Below are 12,576 nucleotides of genomic sequence, written 5' to 3' on the forward strand. Positions count from 1 at the left end.
AGATGGCAAGGTAATTATGCAACTAATAGAGTTATGTCCTTTAAAAATAACATTTGTGCAGTATCGCTAAAATAAAAAGCGTGAAGTTTTGTAACTGGAAATAAATCTGCAAGTAATGATGCTTTCTTCACCCACTCTCGGAGTTGCCATTGTGCCACCTTTGCTCCTGCTGAGATGTTAATGCCAGTTCATAAACTTCATGGCAACATGGTAATTAACACCTTCCCCCTCCTGGTGCCAGGTCAAAGGCATACTGATCTGGGCTTTCTATGGTGGGAGGACGCATGTTAAAAAGTACTCAACAAACAAAACTTCGAGGTTGTGTGTTATGTATGTTTGTGTGTTTCAACTGTGCTCTTGACGTGCAATGACAATGCATTACCTAAACCTACAAAAAATGTTTGATGATGATGGAAAGTAAAAAAACAAAACAAAACAAAACAAAAACCCAAACATTATAAATGAATACTGATGATTACATTATTCTTAATAACAGGATAAGGAGCAATATTTGTTAAAACCTGCTTGTGAATGGAGTTTTCTAACTGTGCAAATAGCTTTTCTCATTCAGCAGGTTGTCTTTTCGTCTTGATGATTGTTTCCTTTGCTGTGCAGAAGCTTTTTATTTTGATGTAGTCCCAGTAGTTTATATTTGCTTTTGTTTCCCTTGCCTCAGGAGACATATCTAGAAAAAAATGTTGCTACGGCCGATGTCAGAGAAATTACTGCCTGTGCTCTCTTCTAGGATTTTCTAACTGTGGAAAATTATTTTGAAGCTTCATGATTATTTATTTTCAATACAGAAATATTAGGAGATAACTTGGTTAATCCTTATTACATTTTTAAAGTTTATCATTGCTACTAATTAATATAAAATAAAGCATGCTAGATCTGGCTAGGCCTGGCAGAGAGAAGTCAAGGCAGGCAACAGTTGATATAAAAAGGGGTAGACAGGAAATATAGAAGGGTTTGAAACAAAAGCACAGCATAGAATGGAGGCAGGGAAGAGGAGGTGGTTATTGTCCATCGGGCCAGGTAAACAGCATAAGGAGGTAAATAAATAAATAATAGAAGAGAATAATCAGCTAAATGATGCGCCTGTAAGATTTAGGAGTTGGGAAGTCGATGTCAAATTCCACAAGGACTGTTGTGGAAGAATGGTAGAAGCAGAAGTCACATGCTTAAGGTTAAGGGATGGAGATAAGATGAAGAAGTGGAATTACTTAAAATTAACTAGTCTTTCAAAGAAGTTGATTGAGAAGAAAGAGGTGGGGATAAGGGAAAGGGCCCTGGGGCAGGAGCAAGTCAGGAAGAAACAAATTTCCATAAACTACTCCCGGTCAATGAACAATTCTGGGCTCCTCAGAATGTTCCAGACTTGTATCAGCTTCCTTCTATATAACCAGTGGGACCAGCAGAAAAACAGCACATTACGTGTTGCAATGCCACATTAGAGGAAAGCCTAATCATTATCTAAAACTGGGCTGACAGATTCCACGGCCATCTCAGTTGATGGAATAAATAGGCAAAGGGCATCCTGTATGTCTTGTCTGTTTTTTACAACTAGGCCTAGGCAGAGCACTCCTCTTTCTATGGTGAATAAACATTAAAAACCAAAATTATGAGGGTATAATAGGTATGGAAGAGAGAGAACAGAGACATGCCAAAATAATAAATATTCCTGGGGGAAAATATTCAAACAAAAGCAATAATCAAAAGTATAATAGAAAAAAAGTTTCCTAAGTTAGAATAAAAACAAACAAACCCAAAACATGATTACAAGGTAGATCACAAGGCTTTTCTATGTTGTAGGCAGAGAGAGAGTGTGTGCGTCAGACACATTCTGACAAAAAATTTTAACTTTAATATAAAGGATTCTACACAAATACAAAAAGAACACATTTTATATACAAAAGAATGGAGATCAGACTGCCCTTAGACTTAGACACTACAAAAACACGTTTCGTAGAAATTTGAGAAAATGTTATGGTGCAAGAATTCCAAACCCAGAGAAACTGTCGTATGTGTCTGAAGGCAACAAACATTCACAGTGAAGGTCTCAAAAAATATACCACTCTTGACTATCCCTGAAAACATTTTTTTAACTGAAAAAAATATACTCCAATTAAGAAGTGAATCCAAAATCTTAAGAATGGGTACGTTTTATTATGAGAAATTAACAGTGTACATTGAAGTGGATTCAATATGTATATAATGGTAAATGTGGATAAAATTGAGCATAATGGCAAAGTGATCCATAAAAATAAAATTATGGAGATTTTTAGAGAGGAGAATCTATAACCCCTACGAAATTTACAAACATCAGGAAAGGGAAGAGTTATGAAAGCAAAAATGCTAATAAATATCTTAAATAACCATAGCAACTCTATCTTTAAAATCGTCATTTAAAATTTCTTTTCGTCTATATAACGAAACGAAAGAAAGAAAACAAAGGAGACAACATAGAAAAATAAAAGGCAGAAAACATAAAACATGGTGTCAGAAAGAAGGCCAAACATTTATGTTCTCTGAAATCCCTTCCTGGTACTCCCTCCCCTACAGGCATTTTTCTCTGTGTTTGTCTCACCCCAATGCAGCTCTCACTTCTGTCAATAATCTGCAACTTCTGAGTTTCCCTACAAACTCCGGTTCTCTCTTGAATTGTACAGAACATTCAGGTCTTCTCAGTCTTTGTTCCCCCACTAGCCTACAAAAAACCATCTGCGTGCTTAGCTACAGCCTGCCTTCCCCAGAATAAATGCCATATTCTCAGAAAATAATAACAGTATATAGTGAGGAGAATTGTGTTTCTATTAGAATTTGTTTCTATATAGTTATATAGCTTTTGTAATTACCATTTTAATGGCTCATTAAGTTATCTCCCGCTGATGTTCTACAATTAACAAACCATTCTTTTATTGTTGAATATTTTGGTAGTTTTCAGTAGGTTTTGTTGTTGTTGTTGTTTGTTTCTGTTTTGTTTTATATAACACTGCAATAAACATTTTTATTCTTTTGGACTTTAAAAAAAAGAAAGAAAGAAAGAGAGAAAGAAGGCCAAACAAATACAATCGTTATAAAAATAAATCTAACAATGATCGGTCATCTAGTGGTAGTGATGGTTTCACAATATTGCTAATCTGTGGGGACCTCACCATCCGTTGTTTGCTCCCTTACCCCTAACTGTACTTCTGAAAGTAGTCCCCTTCATTTGCCTCTTTGTTTAAACCATCTGGAGTTTACAGAGCTGGTTATTGCCAAGACCATATTTGATGATAAATGGCAAACTTCATATCAAATTAGAATTTAAATCTAAAAAATCAGTTAAGTGAGATTTTAAAAAAATCAGTAGTGGATATAAAATAACATTAAATAAAGCAAAATTAGCTAAAATAAAATTACAAGAGAAAAATCAACAGAAATAACACAGTGAGAAACTTCTAACATACCACTCTTCTTCTGTGATAGATCAAAGAATAGATAAAAAATAAAGATGAGAAAAACTGTACAATGTAATTTATAAAGCTGAACTAAAAGGTAAATATCAAACTCCACATTCCACTGGAAATACATTTTTTTCCATTCAACAAATATTGATCCACTTATTTTATTCATTGTTTATCTTTATCTTCTAGAATAGTACCTTGCATATAGCATGCCTAGAATAAATATTTGTTAAGAAGTAAGCGAAGAGCATACCTTTTCAGGATTTCATAGAAGACTTGCATGTATTGATTATATCCTAGGCCTCAGTGAAAATACAGTATTATTTTCAAGGCAAAATTTACATTTTTTAAAACTACAAATCAAAAAATGTTAGAATTTAAAATGGAAGACTTTGAACTCTGGGTCCTGATAGAGAAATGGGACCTGGGGTTCACTAGAAGTCTTTCCCTCAAAGTGTTGGCCCAATTTGCTGATATGGTCAAAAGGCTGATTAAAATACTTCCTTCATAAAACTGAAATTGAAAATAATCGTAAGATAACCAAATCTTTATATTACATAAATGATGGTACATGTTTTTAAAATGCTAGTCATAATACATATCACCCCACTTCAAAGGGGTATCATGAACAAGAGAAAGTCCAGAAAATGTAAGAGGATGATTAATGGATAGCCTACAGACGTGATGTATGGGGAAAGATTAAGTAAAATATAGATTCTCCAGTCTGGAAAAACAGTGGTTAAAGGGAACATGAAAAAATCACAAATGACATAGATGTAATAAATACAGATTTAGTCATTTGATTCTAAAATAAAGAGTGAGGAGACACAATTTGGAACTGGAATATAGTCATTTTAGAACTAGCATAAGGAAGTAGATTCATAAAACATAAAGTACCAGATGGGATTTAAAGACTATCTGGTTGAGTTTCTTTGTATTACAAATAAAGAATGGATTTCAACAAATGGTGCTAGGAAACTGGATTCCCACTTGCAAAAGAATGAAGCTGGATCCTTACCATACACCATATACAGAAACAACTCAAAATGGATCAAAGACCTAAACGTTAGAGATAAAACTATAAAATTCTTAGAAGAAAACAGGGAAAGATTTCCTGACATAAGATTTGTTAATGATTTTTTGGATATAACATCAAAAGCATAGGAAACAAAAGAAAAAATAAATTGGATTACATCAGAATTAAAAACTGTGCATCAAAGCACACAATCAATGGAGTGAAAAGGCAACCCACAGAATGGGAGAAAATATTTGCAAATCATACATCTAATAAGGAGTTACTATCCAGAATATATAAAGAACTCTGACAACTCAATAACAACAACAAAAGTAATAAATCACCTGGTTAAAAAATGAGAAAAGGATTTAAATAGATATTTTTTCCAAAGAAGAAAAACAAATGGCCAATAAGCATGTGAAAGAAATGCTCAACATCAGTAATCATTAGAAAAATGCAAACCAAAACACACTGAGATATTACCTCATACTCATTAGCATGGCTACTAACCAACTAAATAAATAAATAACATACCAAGTATTGTGAGAATGTAGAGAAATTGGAACCCTGTGTCCTGTTAATGGGAATGTAAAATGGTGCAGCTGCTATGGAAAACAGTATGTCAGCTTCTCAACGTATTTAACACAGAATTACCCTATGATCCAACAACTCCAGTCATGAGTGTATACCCCAAAGAACTGAAAGCAGGGACTTGAAAAGCAATTTGTATATGCATGTTCATAGCAGCATTATTCATATTAGCCAAAAAGTGGAAGCAACCCAAGTGTCCATTAGTAGACGAACAGATCGACAAAATGTGATATATACATACAATGGAACACTAGTCAGCAAAAAACAAAGGAAATGCTGACAACATGGAGGAACCTGAAGCTAAGTCATGCAAAGTGAAGCAAGCCAGTCACAAAAGGACAACTACTGTATGGTTCCACTTATACAAGAACTTAAAATAGTCAAAATCCTAGAGACAGAGAGGATGGTGGCTGGCAGGGATTGCAAGGAGGAAGAAGTGGGGAGTTCATTGTTTCATAGGTACAGGGTGTCTCTTTGGCAAGATGAAAAGAGTTCTGGAGACGGATGTTGGTGATGGTAGCACAAAAACGTGAATGTACTTCGTGCCACTGAGCTTAAAATTGGTTAAGATGGTAAACTTAATATTATGTGTATTTTACCAAAAATTTTATTTATTTATTTTAAAGTTTATTTATTTATAATCTCTACACCCAACATGGGGCTTGAACTCATGACCCTGAGATCAAGAGTTGCAGGGCTCCACCAACTGAGCCAGCCAGGCACCCCTTTTACCACCCTTTTTAAAAGAAGAATAGAACTCATTTCCTTTCCTTTCATCAGAACCAGCTCCTCTTCTTGAGTTCCCCATTTCTGTGAATGTCACCATCCTACTTCCAGCCGTCCCGGCCAGAAACCTGGTCTTATCCTTGACATCACTGTATTCCTCCACCAACCCATGTAGTCAATCAACAAACACTTATGAGCCTTCCCAATGTGCCAAGCACTTTGCTGTTGGTTCTCCTTACAAATATCTTTTTCAGAAGACTTTCACCTTCCACCTAGATTACTACAGCAATCCCCTTCCTGGTCTTTTCTGGGTCTGGTCCAGTACACTTCTAACCTCTCCTCCACTTTGCAGCAGGGCATCTGAGTGGCTCAGTCAGTTAAGCATCTGCGTTCAGCTTGGGTCATGATCCCAGGGTTCTGGGATTGAGTCCTAAGACAGGCTCTTGCTCAGCAGGGAGCCTGCTTCTCCCTCTACCTGCCTGCCGCTCCCCCTGCTTGTGCGCACTCTCTCTCTCTCTCTGACAAAGAAATAAACAAAATATTTAAAAGAAATAGAATAAAATAAAAAGTGAATATCTGTAATGGTCCCTCACCTCTCTAAGCCACTTCAGTGGCTCTTTGTTTCCTTCAAAATAAGATCCAAAGTCCTTAACTTGGCTTCCACCACCCATTAGCATCTGGCTCCTCATTACTTCTACAGCCTTGACTTTCAGTTTTCTGCTGCATTCTATTCACTGGCCATTCTGAAAACTTTCAGTTCTGGAATTTACCATGCTCTGTCCCTCCTCTGGCCTTTATATACCGTTCCTTCTCCTTCGAGCACTGGTGATGCTTCCTCATCCCACCACGACCTTCTTTGCCCAGCCAATTTCTATTATTTACTTTAGGTCCTAGGTTGTAAATCACCTATGTCAGGAAGACCTCTCTGATCCAAGTTGACATTAGGTGCTCCCCCCACCCCGCCCATGATCTTGTTCTTCTATCATCAAGCCCATTTCACACTACAGTCTGACCACCTGTTTCCTTGCCTGTTCTGGGTTTATTGACACAGAGTGGGGGCTCAATAAATCATTAATAAATATGTCCAGAGAGGCTGTGGTTCACTCATAGTCACAACCTAGGTCATCACAGTGCCAATAGCGAGACTAGCAGTAGAACTGGACCACCAGGGACTCTCCACCCAGTACTCTTCCCACTGCTATGTCACAGGATGAGTAATAAATTCATGAAACTCACTATCCCAAGAGGGACTGCGACCATCTTGAAATGGTCCAACCACACTAGACAAAAGAGAAATTGCAATAATTTAGGTTTGCTATTGTCTGTGTCTTGCCGTTGCCCTTTCTTTTGGTCTCAAACAGCTAAGAAGTCCTGAGAAAGTTGGAAAACAGAACTGATCGGGTTTGATAAGGTCTAAATTCCATTTGATAGAATACGGATTCAAGCAACTTTTGCCAGTATTAAAAACTTTGATTTTTACAGCCTGTCTAGATTTGGCAAGTCTCCTCTATGTTAACTATGCACTGCATGGTGAAACTCGGCTTACTGCAATAAAACTCTGTCTCGAAGAAATCTGTGTGGACTGAGAAGGAAATGTTTCCCATAATATACACATAGACATATATACAGATATGAGTATATATGTTTAGAATATAAATCACTTAAACTAGTCAAAACTGTCATCATTTATAAGAGGAGTGTTGTGGAAGGGGGAAAATAAAATCACTACTTTTATTAAATAAAATACTCCAAATATACATAAATTAAAACTATAATTTCATCTTCAGTGCTTGTGATGTAATTAATCTCTCATATTTTACAGATTTATGTCAACATAGCTTGCCACTGAAATGAAAATTGTATTATGTATATAGTGTGAGCATATTATTTTTCACAGCTATATCACATGCTAGTCTCCGGCCGAAGTTGAAATTACTGTATGGATATCATTCCAAATGTGGATATATTGCAACAACGTTTTCAGGATCACAAACAATGCACAGATTCTGTAAAATTTCAAAATCAAGAGAAATAAAGGCTTAAAAACTTAATTTAGGAATGAATTGCTTAAAAAGAAAAAGATTCGTAATTAAATCATGGAGTTTATGATATCCCTGACAAAGCGACCTCTACTTTTACTCATTGGCATTGGGATGAATTTTGGCCCCGAATAGTAAATATGGCACTATTCTCAAAGGACCATTTAAAAGCAGACAAATACTCTAGTACTTGTGAATACTAATCAAAATCAAGAATAAAAGAGGAAGTATGTGCGCTTAGTTTATATAAAATGAGACATACGATCAGAAGCTGCTTTAGTTATTGCCTTTGCCGCATTCTTCTGAATATCAGGAATTGTAGAGTTTTCTGCAAATGAGAGGAGCTTCTTAAGACCCCCTGTCTGCTGAATCAGTGCCAGAGTATCCATATCTTCAAGACAATTTGCTATCACGGAAAGTGCTTCTATATGAAGGTCATTCAATTCCTAATAATCAAAGCAAACACAACTTGAGAAAATTATGCTAAAAGAGTTCGATACTTCCCAAATTTTACTGTAAGACAAAGGTCAGTCAGAACATGACGTTGTTAGCTTTGTTGTGACAGATGCCCAAGGAAACAGTTTTGTTTATGATCGTAACATCGCTTTCCCGCACAATTTGCCCCATCTCTTCTTGTTTCCCCTACTCCAAAATGTTTCACAGATGGAAGATAATTACTGGACATTTCCAGTAATGGTAGCCAAGTGGAGTTGCTCATACAACCTGCTACCGACAACAATTTTAAAATCTGAAGAAAATATTCTTTGAAAAAGCAGACAGAAGCTGAAGGAAAGTATGTTCCTTAAAATCTCCTACTGGTAGAGGGAAGTATTAAGTTTGTGGCCCTCTTGCCTGAGGAATCTCCCGAATCCCCATCGCTGTGGAAAACTGCAGCCTTACCTGAACAATGAGATGTTTAAGGTGGGAATCCTTAAAGTGAGCAGAACAAAGAGAGGATGCTTATGGAATTCCTGTCTACCATGTTCCCCGCCATCCTGAAGCAGCTTGATAGAATGGCCTTTTGAAGACTTAGTTACAGTGCCAGCAAAGTGGCAATACCTTGCAGGGCTTGGGCAAGCTTCTCCACAAGGGTATTATGTTCTGAATCAGCATCCAATATACGGTGCCGTTTCTCCCATAGCCAGTGATGGTGGGTCCAGGAGTAAGGGGTGGAAATGGGTGTGGCAGCAGTCAAGATTACCCCTAGTGACCCACTAGCAACATTCTGCTTCCTGTCTCCCAGAACTTCTGCTCTGCTGGCCTAGAGGTCTTAGTTCCAAAGGGGAGAATGCTTCCACCAAAAGACACAATGATTCCACTGAACTGGAAGTTAAAACTGCCACCCAGACACTTTGGCCTCCCCGTGCGTCTAATGCAGGCAAAGAAGGGAGTTACTGTGCTGCTGGGGTGACTGATCCCAGTTACCAAGGGGAAACTGGACTGCTACTCCACAATAGAAGAAGACTATATCTGGAATATAGGAAATCCTTAGGGTGTCTCTTAGTATTACCATGCCCTGTGATTAAGGTTGATGGAATATACAATTACCCAATTCAGGCAGGACTACTAATGGCCCAGACCCTCAGGAATAAAGATATGGGTCACCATATCTTCAAGCTAAAGTGCTTGTCGAGGGCAAAGGGAATATGGAATGGGTATTGGAGGAAAGTAATTATAAATACCAACTACGAGCATGTAGACAAAAGTGTTGTAACTGACATGAGTATTTCTTCCTTATTTTGTTATAAATAAGTGTGTATGTGTGTATGTATGAAATATCTTTGTTTTTTTTCCCTCTCTTGTCCCCTTAGGTAATGTAAGATGTACTGATTTTAAAAATTAGTATTAATTTTATATCAATAGTATTTAAGTTACAGGATATCAAGGAGAAGAGTAAACATCATCGCATCCTATTCTGGAGAAGAGTTAGTATGTTTTGGTTGTACACAGCATAGTTATATCATGCCAGGCAGAAGTAGGACCTTGCTATTGCCTTTATTTGGAAACTGCGTATGATTTAAGGAGATGTGTATGGGTGCCAAATTTATAAGGGATGGACTTATGATGATTAATTTTCATGTTTTAACTTGGCTAGACCATCCAGATATTTGGTATCCAGATATTTGGTCAAACATTATTCTAGATGTTCAGTGAAAATATTTCTTTAGATGAAAATAATATTTATTTATTTATTTATTTATTTTATAAAGATTTTATTTTTATTTATTCGACAGAGATAGAGACAGCCAGCGAGAGAGGGAACACAAGCAGGGGGAGTGGGAGAGGAAGAAGCAGGCTCACAGTGGAGGAGCCTGATGTGGGGCTCGATCCCATCACGCCGGGATCACGCCCTGAGCTGAAGGCAGACGCTTAACCGCTGTGCCACCCAGGCGCCCCTGAAAATAATATTTAAGTCAATAGATTGAGTAAAGCAGATTACTCTTCACAATGAGTAAATAACTATTCTTACTTTCCCTTAGAGAAAACTATGGCTGATAAAGCTTAAAAGACTAATTCTAGGTATTTCAGGAAATCATAAAGAAGATCCTAAACAAGAATTTTAAAATCTTATATTTCTAAACCAGAAGATCAAAAAAATTTTTTATAATGTCCTCTATCATTAATCTGATTTAATCATGCTGATAAACAATGTAGCAATAAGCAAATTAGTCCATTACACTTGGTACTATGCTAAAATATATTAAAATTTCATTTTTAAAAATATTCTACAATTCATATTTTATAACAACATTTAGAAGAGATACATTTCCTTGTAGAGAGTTGAATGAAAGTTACAAATACCTTAGTTTCTAGGATTTTAATAAGGTGGTCCATTCCTTGATTGTCCCTTAGCATTGTCCGTGCCTCCTTATCATTTGTAATAACACTTAAGGTTTTGAGAGCCAACAATTGAATAACTGGGTATTCTGACTTCAAGAGATCTAATATAGGGGGGACGGCATTTAGTTCTTGAAGTGTAGCTCGACACTGAAAATCCTGAAATACAAATGATCAAATAAGTAAGTAAATTTTAAAGCAAAATTCAGCCAGTATCAAGAATGGAAAACTCTTTTCTTCTAACAAAGGACATTATAAGTTATAAATTTCCCATCTTTTATTCTAGATTCCCTTCCAAAATAACTCACACAAAAATAAGCAAATCCTCAACTGACAACACCTAAATATTCATTTTAACTCTGTAGACATTGTCAATAACAGGAAATAGATGTGATCTATGACTTCTGCAGTATCTATTGTTTCTTTATCATCAGGCAAATTCCTTTTATTACAAATAGCATTACAATAAATCTGTGCATTATCAAATTCTTTTCATCCTCTGTACCCTGTTTCAAATAGTATTTGATAAAATGAAATGATGGCATCAATTCCTTATTATCTTTATTCAAATGGAATGTTTATGAAATGCTTACATGCACATAGTGCTGTCGGCAGGTCTGTGCACACAAATTTTTATCAGGTTTAGTTCAGACACATGACCTTTATTTAAGACATTTACAATATCAAGGGGTCATTAGAGTCTAGATGAGTTCCTCCGCAGTGTGTGTCTATAATTTTGTATGTGTAAGTGGTGGGGAGAGGGCTAGTTGGGGTCAGCAATGGAGAGAACAGAGCAAAAAGTCATGAAAAGCTCCTGAACTCTGACTGCTAAATCATGACACCTAAAATCAAAATATCATAAACGTAAAATAGTATTAAAGGTAGAAAAAGCCTACTAACAGCTTAGGTTTCTCTATCATTCTTCAATGAATGCTTCCTACAGATATAAAAATTGTGGTTTGCTATTTGTTATAGGTTGAATTGCGTCCCTCCCAAAATATAAGTTGGAAGTCCTAACCCTCCATATCTCAAAATGTGACCTTATTTGGAAACAGGGTCATTGCAGATGTCATTAGTTAAGATAAGGTCATAGTAGGGTAGGGTAGGTACTGAATGGTGTCCTCATAAGAGTGGTGTCTTTAAAAGAGAAGACACAACAGAGAGAGAGATTGCAATGATGCAGTTGCAAACCATGGACGGCCAGGGATTGATGGCCACTACCAGAAGCTAGGAAGAGGCAAGGGAGGATGCTACCCAGAGTGGCCATGGGAACATGGCCATGCTGACACTTTGATCTCATGTTTTCCACCTCCAGCACCGCGAGAAATGCCTGTTGCTTTAAGCACCCAGTTTGGGGTACTTTGTTACAGCAGTCGTAGGAAATTAATATACTGTTATTAACTAGTACACTTCTGTTGTGAAGAATAGTGAAGGCAAGCTTTTCATTTCTGTTTGATTAAAAAAAAACCAAACCCACAGGGAAATAAAAGCTATGAGGAGTCTTGAGATGAAAGACACCAACACATCGACAGGGTTATTTAGGCCTGTGGGATGAGAGAAGGTAAACAGCTGAGCTACCTTCAGCATGTCTCCCCCCAGGGAAGAGCGACGGTAGAAGCCAGTGAGTGCCCAGCTGTGTGGCAATGACTTCTAAGGTCAGTAATGTAGGTATGCTTTGCTGCTTTTGGGCATGAGCTCATTGCCTCTCCCTGAAGGAGAAGCCTCCTCTTCACTTCATTCTCTCTCTGTTTTATACTCCACTGCTGGCTATTTAAAATGGTGTTTTTGTATCTTCAGTTGATCTAAAGCTTATCAGATATGTGTGGGAATTGTTCAGGAACCTGAGCAGGAAAAGAAGCAGAGAAGGCTATCCAAAGTGTCAGGAAGCTGACCTGTTTTAAGTGCGAGAGCATGTGCCTTG

At 37.0% G+C, this 12,576-nt stretch overlaps 1 protein-coding gene across 12 annotated transcripts in view; it reads right to left on the reverse strand.

The window, feature by feature from the left end:
• Positions 1–12,576, reverse strand: part of LOC123785366 (armadillo repeat-containing protein 3) — a 123,420-nt gene that overhangs the window by 48,342 nt on the left and 62,502 nt on the right. For all 12 annotated transcript variants that reach the window (XR_006777627.2, XM_045787120.2, XM_045787112.2 and 9 more), the window contains 2 exons: positions 10,620–10,814; positions 8,080–8,263 (listed from right to left, as the gene is read on the reverse strand). Coding sequence is in view for 11 of the 12 variants with exons in the window: in XM_045787120.2 (XP_045643076.2) it covers positions 8,080–8,263; positions 10,620–10,814 (379 nt within the window). In the remaining variant the exon portion in view is untranslated. The remainder of the gene's footprint in view (positions 1–8,079; positions 8,264–10,619; positions 10,815–12,576) is intronic.

Source organism: Ursus americanus, chromosome 31 (assembly GCF_024610735.1).
Source record: "Ursus americanus isolate L20-20 chromosome 31, mUrsAme1.1.p, whole genome shotgun sequence".
In the NCBI taxonomy this organism is placed as follows: Eukaryota; Metazoa; Chordata; class Mammalia; order Carnivora; family Ursidae; genus Ursus; species Ursus americanus.